Source organism: Crassostrea angulata, chromosome 6, assembly GCF_025612915.1.
Source record: "Crassostrea angulata isolate pt1a10 chromosome 6, ASM2561291v2, whole genome shotgun sequence".
NCBI lineage: Eukaryota > Metazoa > Mollusca > Bivalvia > Ostreida > Ostreidae > Magallana > Magallana angulata.
Genome location: NC_069116.1, coordinates 3,178,301 through 3,192,781, shown reverse-complemented (window position 1 = coordinate 3,192,781; position 14,481 = coordinate 3,178,301). Strand labels below are relative to the sequence as shown.

Sequence of the window (14,481 nt, the reverse complement as noted above, 5' to 3'; positions counted from 1 at the left end):
TGGTCAGCCTTCTCGCTGTCCACGCCCGGCTCTTCTCCGCCGATGTGTATATAAACATTTAAAACACGGTCGCTACTGGCATATGTCGAGGTATTTAGCCGGAGAGGAAGCTCAGTGTTTTATTAATCGCAGACTGTAATTCAATTAAAATGAAGCGAGTGGCGATTATTGGAGCAGGGTGTAGCGGCCTTACCGCCATCAAGTGCTGCTTGGATGAGGGCATGGAACCCGTGTGTTTTGAGAGGGAAGCTGACATCGGGGGGCTCTGGAATTACAGCGACAACCCAACGATCGGCAAGGGGAGCGTGTACAGGAACTGTGTCATCAACACCAGCAAAGAGATGATGGCCTTTAGCGATTTCCCACCCCCAGAAGAGTTTCCGACCTTCATGCCTCACAAATATGTCCTGAAGTACTTCCGAATGTACGCGGACAACTTCGCTTTATTAAAGTACATCCGATTTCAGACTTCGGTCACCAAGGTGGTTCCAGCCGAGGACTACGAAGACACTGGGCGGTGGAGGGTCACTTTCACCGCCGGGCCGGGAGAACCTACCACGGACACTTTTGACGGGGTCTTAATTTGTACCGGTCACCACACCTACCCGCATCTCCCTAAATTCAGGGGTCTAGAGAACTTTACGGGGACAAACATGCACTCACACAGTTACAGAGACAACAAAGAATTCGAAGGAAAGAGAGTCCTGGTGGTCGGTAAGTCCCTGTTACAGATTGGTAATGGCTAAAATGGTGAAATTTTAAGTCTTTTTAGAAAACTCAACCTTTGTTTCACTTTTTAATTTGATCACTCTATACTGACATATGAGTATTGTTATTTTGTCTTCAGGAATCGGTAATTCGGGTGTAGACATCGCAGTAGACCTCAGTCACACCGCCTCACAGGTAGGTGTCAGATTTGGATTTCAATCTCAGACTACCACTAAGAGTATAATAATTGTTTCTTTATGATGGAGATTAATATCATCAAATCTAATATCATTAATAGAATAACATCATTTTCTGCAGGTTTACTTGAGTACGAGACGTGGGGCCTGGGTGGTCAGCAGGAAGGGGTTCTGGGGATACCCGGCCGACGCCATTGCTAACAGCCGCTTCCTGTTCACGTTACCCAAGTCCGTGCTACAGTGGAGCGTGGAGAAGATGTGCAGCTTTAACTTTGACCACGAGGCCTACGGCGTGAAACCGTCTCAAAGGTACGGGAACGACCATCAAATCAAACGAGCCTTAAAATAACTTTACGTCTGAAAGGAACCCATCGGGTCAACAAATCGAACCAATCCCGATCAATTCAAATTATTAAATTCGTGATCAAAATACATAAAGTAGAAAATATGATAATTTTATTTTTAAAAAAACTTTTGATTTCAATCGGAATTGGTTACATTTCATCATTTATAAATGAACATTTTTTTTTTCTTTTTGGTCCTTAATGTCAATGTTAAAACGTATCAGTAATTTTATTTTGTTCTTTGACTGGCATGTTTCTTGGAAAATACTCAATACACTGACGTCATACTGTTAGTTTAATAAAACGCAGTCTATCCTGTGTAGCACATCAATTAGATTTTTTTTTAAAAATTGTCGTAAAATAGATACAATTTCACAAATTTATTTGAAATATTCATGAACTCATAAAGTTCTACTTAGTCTTTTAATGTTAAAATTATATTTTAAAAGAGGTACATAAAATAAATCTTGATAAGTACATAAAATTGAGTGGGTCGCTTTTTCTATTTCAGGTGTTTTGAGACACACCCCACAATTAACGACGAGCTTCCGTTCCGGATCATGATGGGAGCCGTGCAGGTCCGGCCGGACGTTCACGAATTCACGGACTCTTCCGTCAGCTTCGTGGACGGAACGACGGAACAGATAGATGCCGTAGTGTTTGCCACGGGTTACGAATATAAAATCCACTTCCTGGACGACTCCGTAACGAAGATTGAGGATAACAGGACCTGTTTGTACAAGTATATGTTCCCGCCTCATCTGGAACATCCGACACTAGGAATTGTGGGAATGGTTCAAGCCATCGGAGCCATAATGCCAATCTCTGAAATTCAATGTAGATGGTACACACGGCTTATTACCGGTAAGTTAACGCTTTCAAGTTTGAAACACGGATAAAAAACTTGTTCTAAAAACAACATTTGTAAATGATAGGACCTGGTTTTATAAGTATTTTTTACCTTCCAGGCCAATGCAAGTTACCGTCTTACTCTGAAATGATAAACGACATCGAAGACAAACGCGATTGGATGAATTCAACCTACGTATCCTCTCGAAGGCACACCTTGCAGGTAAGTTCATCTCGTATATTTAGAAAAACATTGCATTATCTCCTGGGATTTTTCATTATTGAATTTAAACAATAGCTCGTTTTGTGGAAAAAGTGCCAATGGCCTCTCCTTTGTTTCTTTCAGACGTTTTGGATAGACTATATGGATCAAATCGCAGAGAAAATCGGAGCCCGGCCAAACCTTGTGAAACTTTTCGTGGAAGATCCGTACCTAGCCGCTCGCTGTTACTTCGGACCGTGTCTTCCAAGCCAGTACCGGCTAGATGGTCCGGGAAAATGGAACGGTGCCAAGCGCAGTATCCAGGGCGCCATCTCGCGGTGCATGAAGCCGTCACACAAAGGCATACAACCCGTTAACGTAGTTAGATCCAAAACCAGACGACTTAGCATAGAAATCCAGGTCCCCAGCTTCATCAAGCCGTACTTCGTTGTCTTTGTTCTCTGTTTTCTTTTCATATGTGTTCTTTTTGTATAAAGCGAGTAAAACTCGTGATTTTTAATTGTTTTAGTACTGTTGTTTGATTGATGTTGTGTTATCAACTTACTGGCATTATTATATGTTGTGTCTCTGTATAATTGGTGCAAGAACCTTCACTGTGATATTCAGTTTGAACTCGATGTTTTAAGGTGAACATTGCTTTGTGTTTAAGGTGAACATTGCTTTGTTTATTATAATTTGTGTTTAAGGTGAACATTGCTTTGTTCATCACGATTTGTGTTTAAGGTGAACATTGCTTTGTTCATCACGATTTGTGTTTAAGGTGAACATTGCTTTGTTTATCATAATTTGTGTTTAAGGTGAACATTGCTTTGTTCATCACGATTTGTGTTTAAGGTGAACATTGCTTTGTTCATCACGATTTGTGTTTAAGGTGAACATTGCTTTGTGTTTAAGGTGAACATTGCTTTGTTCATCACGATTTGTGTTTAAGGTGAACATTGCTTTGTTCATCACGATTTGTGTTTAAGGTGAACATTGCTTTGCTCATCACGATTTATGTTTAAGGTGAACATTGCTTTGTGTTTAAGGTGAACATTGCTTTGTTCATCACGATTTATGTTTAAGGTGAACATTGCTTTGTGTTTAAGGTGAACATTGCTTTGTTCATCACGATTTATGTTTAAGGTGAACATTGCTTTGTGTTTAAGGTGAACATTGCTTTGCTCATCACGATTTGTGTTTAAGGTGAACATTGCTTTGTTCATCACGATTTGTGAGTTGGATGTGACGTGCCAAACCTCAGGGTGAGTCTCGCCCGTATAAATGACTGAGCACTTGTGATTTTGTAGTTATGTACGAATGTAATTCGTGAAATAAGATGTGCCATGTCCTGAATGCAATTTGAAATAAATTGTTTGTAAACTAAAAGGTTGATGTTTCTTCATTTTATCGTGGACGGTTTAAAAAAAAACGACTGCAAATATTTGGATTTATTTTCGTAAAAAGAATTAAATTATCGTTTTAAACTATTGTTTTAAAAAAAATTGACAATTTTTTAAAAATAGGAACCCGGCTAAGAACCGAGCAAAATTGACACTTTCATGCAGAAAGTTACATACTATTCAGTATTTAGAGAAATGACAACGGTTTCAGATAGCCAAGCTGCATACCACTTTGAAGTACATAAATATTACCACTTCTTTCCTATTAAACTGAAAATTAGTGAAAATGTTCTTTTACAAAGCATCAGGGATTAGTTTAATTATTGTGGTGGCTGGAGATTGATGCCGCACTGTATTTCTCACCCAACCCCGGACAGTAATACACCTCTACACGATGAATGTACAGTTGTCATTACATGTATGTCTTAACAGGAGCAGGTAATTACCAAGGAATAAATGGTTTTATATGAACTACCTGTCATTTTAATTCCGTTGCATATATACGTCATGGACATAATGCAGTTCTTCGAACTAGAGACATTAGATAAATGTATTATAGAAGCGCGATTTTTAGGTAAAAACAAAAACAGGGCTTAAAGAGCAAATGTATAGAACAACTTATTTTAGCTAATGACATAATATTACTAATATCTCGGATCTCATAATCTTTTCTAACGGTGAAAATACCATTCATTTTGTTTCAGCAGCCATATGAAAAAGCTTATTTGGCGTCTTATGTGATATGATCTTGGATATCTGCCTGACAAGTTAACTATACTTCTTACACTCCATTTGATCAAATTCGGCATACTTGTTACAATTATTACGTAATTCTAAAAAAAAAAGAACTTACTAGATTTCATTACACAGAAATACAACCCTATATATATTTGTTACAACTGTAAATGCTCCGACCCTGACGAAATATTGGTCATGTTCCGACAGAACTCTTTAACCGCGATTTGAGTGGGTCAGTGGGGCAGTGGGTCACTCATATGTCAGGTTTTGAGCGGAAGACGATATTCTAGTCGGAATTACGTTACAAATTTGGATAGAGTATCCGGATATCACTTACGCAATAGCCTTAACGTTGAGCTCATTGCGATATCAAGCGCGCGGGGTAAAGAGAAAATGTGATGCTGTCCGTGGTAGTGATAGCTGACCCACGTTCTCATGTAGCCGGAATCACGTCATTGCATCGTACCTTGGTTATATTTTGGAACAATACCCATTCCTAAAAACCATTTTTCAGTAATGGCAATTTAGTTAAATTTATTTGGATGTCAAGGTCAAAGAAGCTTGTATTATCATTTTTAGTACGATTCCAGTGTGAAAACATCCTTAGACAAAGTTATGAGCATTAAGAAGAGGATACAGATCACTTACTTTTGCAGGAGTTAGTCTTGTACAGCATATTTCATAACGGTGAAATGTCGTTAAGTGGAGAGAAAAAGCCGCATTCTAATTTGCAGAAATTGTATTGAAATACATTAGATCATAACTATAACAAAGTAGTGAATAAAATATGTTATTATACTTTCATGTTAAATACTGAAATCTGATTGGTTTAGATGCAGTTGGTAATCCGTTCTATTACCCTCAGCGTTAGCAAGACATTTGGCAAAGGGTAACACAACGAATTGTTACTTGCGCGTAAATTATGCGCGTACGGTTCGCCGTAGAATTCACTTCATTTCTATATAAAAGCAGTAAAATTTTCTTTAAAATTAAGACATTCAGTGTAATAAATTAAATAGTGCCTGCTTGGGAGGGTAACTGTTGAAATTAACACCCCTCGAAAACCATTGTAAACCTCCGCTTCGCGTCGGTTGACAATGGTTGTCTCGGGGTGTTAATTTCAACAGTTACCCTCCCAAACAGGCACTATTTATATATTGTCTTTTGCTTTAGCCAAAGCTTCTTAAGGATTGCTGCATTTGGTACATTATGATTTGTTCGACTATCTCATGAATCAGAAAAAAACATTTTCTGACTTGGAATTTGCAGCCTATAATGGATATATTTTTGTACATACAATTATTTTGTTTGTAACTATGTAGCTAAATGTACAACTGTACATTAAAAATATGCTTCTTACTTAACAATCCTCATATTTGTTACTTTGTAAATTTTGCATTCATACTAGATATACCCAGTAAATTCTAGGTTATATATATATTTCAAACACAACTCGCATGTTAAATCCTCATAGTATTGGAATTTCTTGCAGTTTTTTCTTTTAAATAATATTTGGATTTAAGATATTTGCTTATTATATAAATTGGAACACTTAGCCTAGTATGACAAATTCCCACAAGGCGCTTGCCGACGTAGCTACAGTATAGGTCTGTAGATGTACGGGGAAATTCGACATGCCGTAGATTTTTGCCCATGGCATGTCAGCCCGAATTTCCCCGCCAAGTTACAGAACTACAGATCGGACACTGCTTTACAGGGAGTATTCTAGATGAAGCGGGAAAGTTGCTGAATCAGCACCGTGCCCTGTCCCACCCTTGTTCTACTGACACACTGACACAGAGAGGAAGTCCTAGTGCATCCGAAATAAATACCCAGCAGAAAAAAACCCAGAAACCCGATACGTACACGATTTATAAATAGTATATTATACGTTCGTTTTGATATCTGCACCTGTTAAATAAAGTTACGCAAGTAACTGAATATCTGCATACAAAGGTAACAATTTATGGTGACGCATTGCAATTCTTTTTATATTTCAAAAAGAGTTGGAAATCCAGTCACCCAATTATCAAAGTAGGAAAAGAAGAACAAGCAATATGGGAGTACTGAATAAGCCCCTAAAATTAAAACAGTTGTCGTTTTATGTGCTATTAAAATTAATATTTGATGAACCATTTTTTTAAGGACAAACCCGATCAGTAATTTAAAAACAAATGAGTCATATATAATTAAATTTCGTAATCAGATATAATCAAACTTAATAAAACTAAAACTTGATAAACAAAGCTCTTCTGTTAAAGGAAATCAGTAAGGTACAAAAACGACCATTCAGCCCTCTTAATACATAAATGTATGCCAAATGAATCTCTCTCTCTCTCTCTCTTTCTCTCTCTCTCTCTCTCTCTCTCTCTGTCTCTCTCTGTCTCTCTATCATTGACATTCAATATCATATCTATAGAATGATATAGAATATAGAATGGATAACATGTTCTTGTTGTTGCGTAGAAATAACCATCCCCCAAAAAGAGTTTTCATTATACTATTACATTAAAGATGTCTCAAAGACAAAGACCGATAACTCGGATAGACCTTCATCGTCCATACACTATGTGTTGTATGGTTGGATAGAATTCTTCCGCTTTTTGTCCCTGCGCCTCTTGACAGCAAAAACACCACAACCTGCACAGGAAGCGAGGGCAGCCATTATCAGCGTAGATATCACCAAGAGCGTCACCAATCCTAAGAGAAGACAGCTAGATATCAGTTTATACATTGAACAAAGACAGCTAAATATCAGGCCAAACATTGAACAAAGACAGATAGATATCAGATCAAGCATTTAACAAAAGACAGCCAGATATCAGACCAAACATTGAATAAAGACAGCTAGATATAAGTTTATACATTGAACAAAGACAACAGCTAGATATCAGTTCAAACATTGAACAAAAACAGCAAGATATCAGATCAAACATTGAACAAACACAGCTAGATATCAGTTTATACATTGAACAAAGACAACAGCTAGATATCAGATCAAACACCTAACAAACACAGCTAGATATCAGCTATAACAGAACAAACACAGCTTGATTGAATCAAGACAACTAGATAGCATGTCAAACATTAAACAGAGACAGCTAGATATCAATAGAAGAGGCCCATGGGCCACATTGCTCACATGAACAACATTTCCTTGTAACATTCTACTTCGTAGTATATGCTATTTCTATTTTAAACTTTGAACTTCTTTCTGGGGCCCCAGTATTGGTCTGTGGTTTATGGTTGGCATTAACAATTTATAATCTACTCTCTTAGAATGCTTGCTTGCCTATATAGTAACCTCACGAGCTGTAGCTTTGTAGTTCTTAAAAGGATGCTTTGTACAAAGTTTGGTTAAATTTGGCCCAGCGGTTTAAGAGAAGAAGGCAATGGTAGGAAAAGTTTACAGACGGACGGACAAACTGACGACGGACAGCAGGTGATCCAAAAAGCCCTCTTGAACCTTCGGTTCAGGTGAGCTAAAAATTAAGCACAGCTAGAGCGCACCATCGCTTCACTATGGACGCAAACATCGATGGTGCGATGATGCGATTGTGTACTACATGGTCCTATCCGGATTCCATTCAAACTGGATAGTAACATCCTACAGAAAGTCCAAGCTCTTGTTTAAATGGCTCTAATACTCAATAAAATCAGATTTAGGTTGGTTTCATTGTATGTACAGTAATATAAACAAAATACAAAATAAAGTATTTATTCCATAGTATCATTGAAAAACGAACTGGACCAAACAAAAGTTTTTCAAACCAGTCTTGTCAAATTGTAATTTTTAATTTATTTAGAATTCGAAGGTGAGGGGGAAAATGCTTTTCACACCGACATGCCCTTGATAAACAATATATACACATACGTACCGAAAGGGTAGGGGATATCTAGTTTTGTTTTTTTCGGAAAATCTGGAAACAAAAGAAAAATACTTTAGTAATCAATTATAACAAAAATGTGGCATCTGCTTTTGAATACTTAATGATAACAATAACAATTGGCCTAAAACTTTTATTTATCCTAAAATGTTCGCTTTACAATTTTAATATTTTCCTTGATCCTTATACAGAGTTCTAATATAGTCTCTAAAAAACGGCCCCGACCACCAAGCCCCCTCAATTAGGCCATAGAATCTGATGGCGGTATTCTCATTCTGATCAGTAAACCTCCTAAATTACAGATACAGCGGAAGGCCAGCTTACTCTCTATTCGGTAAATCTCTTGTCAATATTGGAAGCTGAGATTAGAAAGAGGGTTAAAGTTTCCAAAAGGTAACATATAATAAAGTTCTATTTTCTTATCAAAGCCTTCATTCCAAGCCGGTCTAAATTCTTATTCAGAACGTTTTCATTAAACCACAATTCTTCATACCAGTTTCTTTCCTTAATAGTGATATTTAAACTTAACATTGCAAGAAGGTAAAAAAAGTGAAGATCTATAGGGGAAAATATTTCAAAAATCAAAGTACTGAAGTACTGACGGGAGTTGATTTTATCGATTATTATTTATTATAAAATCATCGATATGTTGTAGTTTATAATCTATATTTAAATTACGCACATTTTTATAATATGGATTCTCGGACTTTTCCGACCAAAATTTCGAGAAAACCTCTTATGAATCATGTTGTGTAATATTGAAAAAATAGAATTGATTTCATCAAACTATGTATCGGTATTCGAAGTATTTCAAAAAGTGTATGGATCCAACCAATAATGAACTAGTCTTGTTCAACCAAGACGCGCGGCTCTCTCCGTTAATCTCCGACAAGTAAGAGATACCAGGTCACGTGATAGCTTGATGATGCGACCTCTAAATATAGACTGACTCTCTGCTTGTCGGAGATGTACGGAGACAGCCGATGGTTGAACGAGACTATATTGGGGTGACTCTGGCGTAGGAATACATACGACTGCAAAAAACTTCTAAATTGTTCGTACTATTTAAAATCTGACTATTTGTTAGGTATTTATAAATAAGTTTCCTGTAAAAAATAATGCTTCAGCGTACATTACAATCGAATTTATCGATTATTTTCAAGAACTAACTCTTGTCAGCGGTGATGATTTGTGCTTAGGTCCAAACACTTTCAGTTTCGGTTTGCCAGAGTAACTGCATAGGAGAGTTGATTGAAATCAACTCCAAATTATAAAGGCTCTTTTTGAGTCAATTATCATACGCCTTTCACTATGAGTTTAACGTAGCCCCATCCCCAAAACTGCGGTGTGTACTTTGCCAATGTTTCTCCAATAAGGGGTCAAATAACAGACATAACGGGGATTAGGTGTTTGTCTGCTAGTTGTTCTGTCGTTTATTGAAATTATTTCAACAAGCAATCGTGCACTTCATAGGATTTGATTAAATACAATTCAGTGAACGACAATTCAAAACAGCTGCTACCACATAGGAGATTAGGTACAAGAAATCTTCATTTTTTTTTGTAGAGAAAAAGTTCTAAATTATACTTCTAAGGTAGGGGCATAATCACAGTATTGACACAAGAAAGAATTAAAAACAAGGCGATGCGTGATAAAGAGATTCAAAGATGTCTTGAAGTTCACCTGACAAGAGGTTGATAAATTCTAACTCAAAGTAAACGACAGTCAAACAGAAGTGTTAGATATGAAAGCATTAAATGAGATGCACAAATCTGTAGGAATATCATTTTGTACTTACCGAACTCTCCCCGTTCAATCGAAGAAATAAAATTTAAGAAGAGAGAGAGAGAGAGAGAGAGAGAGAGAGAGAGAGAGAGAGAGAGAGAGAGAGAGAGGGTGGGGCTATGATTCAGACTCTGGTTAGTTTCTAAATTTACCCATCTACTACTCACCCGATGTGCTCTGCATTGTTGTTCCTCTTGTTGCTGAAAAATTCGAGAGAAAGGCATTTTAAATCAAAGTACCGAAGAACTGACGGGAGTTGATTTTATCGATGTTTATTTATTTTAAAATCAATGATATGTTATTTTGCATTACAAGTACGGGTAGTTTCTAATCTGTATTTGAATTATGCACATTTTTATCATATGAATTTTTGGACTTTTTCGACACAAGAATGTTAATAAAACCCCATATGAATCATGTTAAGTAATATTTAAAGATAGAATTAATTCAATCAAACTATGTATCAGTGATAGAACTGTTTCTGGAAAATTTATAATTCCAAGCAATATTGAACTCTATTCTCGTTCAACCAAACGCTCGGCTGTCAATGTTTTGTTAAAAAACATTACAAAATAGTATACATGTACGTTACTCCTGATACTTTAAACATACGACAACAAGCTTATTAATTCAATAAAAAAAACCACATTAATTTCAGTGAATTAATGCATGTTTTTGAATTATTACCCCTCTGTCTTTTAAGATATGCATTCAATAATCCAAAATAGTAAAATTACTAATTTATTAGACATATAACATGTAATAAAAAGCTTGCCCCTTTGAAAAGTATACATATGTATAATTTGACATCTGTACAACTCAAAGTTCTTAGTCTTTTAACGACAACGTACATGTACTCAGCACGGTGACTGAGGTTGTGTCTCTTGGAGCTGAAAATGAAAATAAAAATATTTCAATTTAAGAGAGAGAGAGAGAGAGAGAGAGAGAGAGAGAGAGATATATGAATAATTCTATTTTAATTTGCAAGTAAATTATGTTCAATCTAATCCGAGACTAATAAGGATTCTCGGGTCTTTGTCAAAGAGACAAAGTATACTTCAAACAGTTTTTAAAATATTGAAGCGTTTCCTTGGTGATTAGTAGTAGGCAGTAGGATATGTAATTTTCTTTATTAATCATTTGTTTTATTATCCACATAAGGTGAGTAAAAATTTGCAATAATCGCTATTGTCAATCAATATGTTACATACAATATATAGAAGGAACAGCAAATATTTGGAAAAATAATACAACAGTTTAGATGGTTCATTATTTTGTATGATAGGAATCTTCAGTACTCAATAAAGTGAATAACAACTTAAAACAACAACATAATCACTATAAACTTCATACTGGTTGTGAGGACAAGATATGAATTGTTGGGCCTGAAGACACAAATATTGCCCTACACCGAAGGCATTACTTGTCCCTGAAGGTCTGAAGGTCCATCGAATCAGATACTGCCCGAATTCCTGTCAACAGCTGCTTTGTTATACCCTTTACTACAGATACAAGTATAATTTCATAGGGCAACACACTGCCCCTTGGCTATTTCCGTTCCGTCTAAATTGTACGAATATTAGTTGTCTAAAAATGTTGATCCTGGACCGGCAGAGAGCGGTCAACATCGCATTTGTTTGACTGGTTGAATTAACGTTCGTTCTGTTGGACTTTTTGTTGGTTATAAAAATAACTACTATACATAGAATTTATTTTACAATTGTAGAACAAAGAGAAGTATCCAACAAATCCAATTAAGATACAAAAAGACTTTTTGAAAATTGCCTCTGATACAAAAAGGTATATCCCTTTCTTTTGTTTTTGTAAGAAATATTCAAATGCTAAACATCATTTATGGAAAGATTGCTAACTAAAGGTGGAATGAGTTGATCATTACTGATACGCACCCTCTTGAAGTACCTTATCTACCGATGTAAATAATTGTATTTTTTTTCTTATAACATTCATGAAAAAGATTCAGCTGTTGATTTTCTATGTGTATTTTTTATCTGTCCAAATATTATTTATGATCGGTGTAAATTATTTTTAAGGACAGCTATGTATCATTATATTACAGTTTAAGGAAATGAAGTTTTAAGTTTACGAACTTGCGTGTAATTATTTAATTTTCAAACAATAGAATAACTTCGATGCAGATATTTAAAAACAAAATTTTACTATATGGTAAATAAAAAAATATTGCTAAATAAAAAGAACTTTTTTCTTTTTAACAGAATGACCTCCGAATTCTGTGTGTAATATTCAGTTATACATGGTCAAGTTAGTTGCCTACCTGTGATACAGGTGTCCGTGGACAGACAGGTGTCCGTCTGGTTGTACTCACTCTCCGTCATGTTACAGCGTTTTACCGCGCATTCCTGAAAGATGGTCTGGGCAGTGACCCCCCTCGGACAGCACAGCCCCGGTAGTCGAGACCTGACCCCTTGTCCGCACCCCGAAGAACAAGATGACCATGGACCCCATATCAGAATCTGGCAGTACCTTGACGCTGTGCATGGTGGTATACAATATGATCGAAAAATAAGGACTGTCAGAAACAAAACAAATGTCAGCTCCTTTCTGGACCTGGGACTCATGATGGACCGAGATCGACCTGCATCTGAACAACCCCCGAGACCTCACCAACTGTACGTAGGATATACAGGTTATTTACACGAGATAAAATGTAAGACGTTATTCATTCCTTCTAAAGCGTTGTACCTAAAATGGAATTTATAACTGACAATTGGTTCAGTAATATATTTTGTGATTAAAGGAGCTCGTTTTTTACACTTCATTTTATACGATGCAAGACAAAGTCAAATTAATCTAGAATATATTCAAATTTTGAATCCAATAAAGCTGAAAGAGATGCAGTCCATTGTTTTCTCATCATTCCGTTCAGATACATCTGTGAGTAATGGTATAATACCAAATATTAAACCCCAAATACTAGCCGTGCTACAATTTAATCTGCTATAATTGGTATATTATTTTAATAAGTCTGCAATTTTAAAATGAAAAAAATTAGATCATCAACATTGCACGTAGAAAGAAAAAGAGAATAATATAAACACAACGAAAAAAAAACAGCGTGTAAAGTCGCCCAAACTATGGATTATTGTCAAACACCCAAGTATCACAAACCTAAGTTTTTGGGTAAGACTTTTAAAGACTCGCTTTGAAATTAACCTGGATACACGAGGGGAAACTCAAGTGTCGCCCCTCAGAAAGAAACAAAGAACAAATACTGCCATTATTCTTTATGCACAATCAACATCTATCTCAGAATTTACGATTGTCCATATTACCAATAAAGAAGACAGCCCAAATCCTCCAAAGAAGCACTTCAAGACACGATCTCAGGATTTTCTATCATTAATCATTAAGACCGCACACGCCCATCGTAAACGGGAAAACATCATCAATATTCTTAAAGGTTTGACTATTGACAACCTATTGGTTTTATTCTTTCTGTGCATTCGTTGATTTTTTGTCTCATATAGCTTTGTTCTGTCCATTCGTTTGTTTTGTATGTCTGTTGGTCCATTGCATTGTTAAGTCTCATATGTACATTCCTGTGTTGATATTGTACATACATGTACATACATACATATTGGTATCGTATTGCTCTGTTTTGTGTAAAAAAAATTTTTTATCTGCATCAGAAGTTGAAAGAAAATTAGTTTAGAAATGATATATTTTTAGAAACAAATTTTCAGCAAAAATTTACATGAATTCCATCTGCGTAAATGAGGTTTCTTCTGAACACCCCCCCCCCCCCCAAAAAAAAAATAAAAACGAACCGAAGTATAGGTTTAGATCAAAGTTATCCTTCTTTACGCATTCTCATAATCAGATGTATCAGCGACAATGATATGTGAAGTTTACTTTGATTGTATTTCTAATACTTTACTTATGTTCAAACTATGAAACTTTCTATGGCGATTGATGATCGAAGCCACTTAATTGCGGTGACTTTTACAATAAATCATAAATAATCTGTCTATGCGCCCGAGCTCAAGAAATCATTGGTCAAATCAGTAAGAAACTGAAAATAGAAAGTAAAACTAGTTCAGTTCCCAAATGATATACTGTGTCTTTCTAATTCCAACGTTAAATCATTAAATCGTTTATCACTGGGTATGTAATGATATACTCACAGATTCTTACATACTTTTTTTTCTCTATAATAATTCAGTATAGCCTTTGTAACGGATATTATGTTGAACTCAGGTTTTTTTTGCCGAAAAAGAGACCAGATGTCTTATCTTTTTTTCTCTCTCTCGTACAACAATCGTTGATGATCGCCATTAATCTACCCCATAATATATAAATTAATGTTTTAATTGATGTAACAAAGTAACA

General features: G+C 35.9%; 2 protein-coding genes across 14 annotated transcripts; one reads left to right on the top strand and one right to left on the bottom strand.

Moving 5' to 3' along the window:
* Positions 1–65: 65 nt before the first annotated feature.
* Positions 66–3,689, top strand: LOC128190825 (flavin-containing monooxygenase 5-like). 13 transcript variants are annotated; one of them, XM_052863035.1, is made up of 9 exons: positions 66–714; positions 848–903; positions 1,027–1,214; positions 1,761–2,113; positions 2,218–2,321; positions 2,445–2,947; positions 3,008–3,192; positions 3,253–3,289; positions 3,387–3,689. In XM_052863035.1, exons 1-6 carry the CDS (start codon positions 150–152, stop codon positions 2,793–2,795), a joined length of 1,617 nt encoding a protein of 538 aa, XP_052718995.1. In that variant the 5' UTR covers positions 66–149; the 3' UTR covers positions 2,796–2,947; positions 3,008–3,192; positions 3,253–3,289; positions 3,387–3,689. The 13 variants fall into 13 exon arrangements, with proteins under 13 accessions (XP_052718995.1, XP_052718996.1, XP_052718998.1 ...); XM_052863036.1 differs by having other exon boundaries at positions 3,008–3,289; positions 3,387–3,409; positions 3,447–3,689; XM_052863038.1 differs by lacking the exon at positions 3,253–3,289 and having other exon boundaries at positions 3,008–3,118; positions 3,470–3,689.
* Positions 3,690–5,242: 1,553 nt separating this feature from the next.
* On the bottom strand, positions 5,243–12,762 carry LOC128189745 (uncharacterized). The gene is made up of 5 exons (XM_052861479.1): positions 12,407–12,762; positions 10,965–11,003; positions 10,281–10,313; positions 8,320–8,361; positions 5,243–7,141 (listed from the first exon to the last, which is right to left on the bottom strand). Exons 1-5 carry the CDS (start codon positions 12,708–12,710, stop codon positions 7,008–7,010), a joined length of 552 nt encoding a protein of 183 aa, XP_052717439.1. The 5' UTR covers positions 12,711–12,762; the 3' UTR covers positions 5,243–7,007.
* Between the last annotated feature and the right edge of the window lie 1,719 nt (positions 12,763–14,481).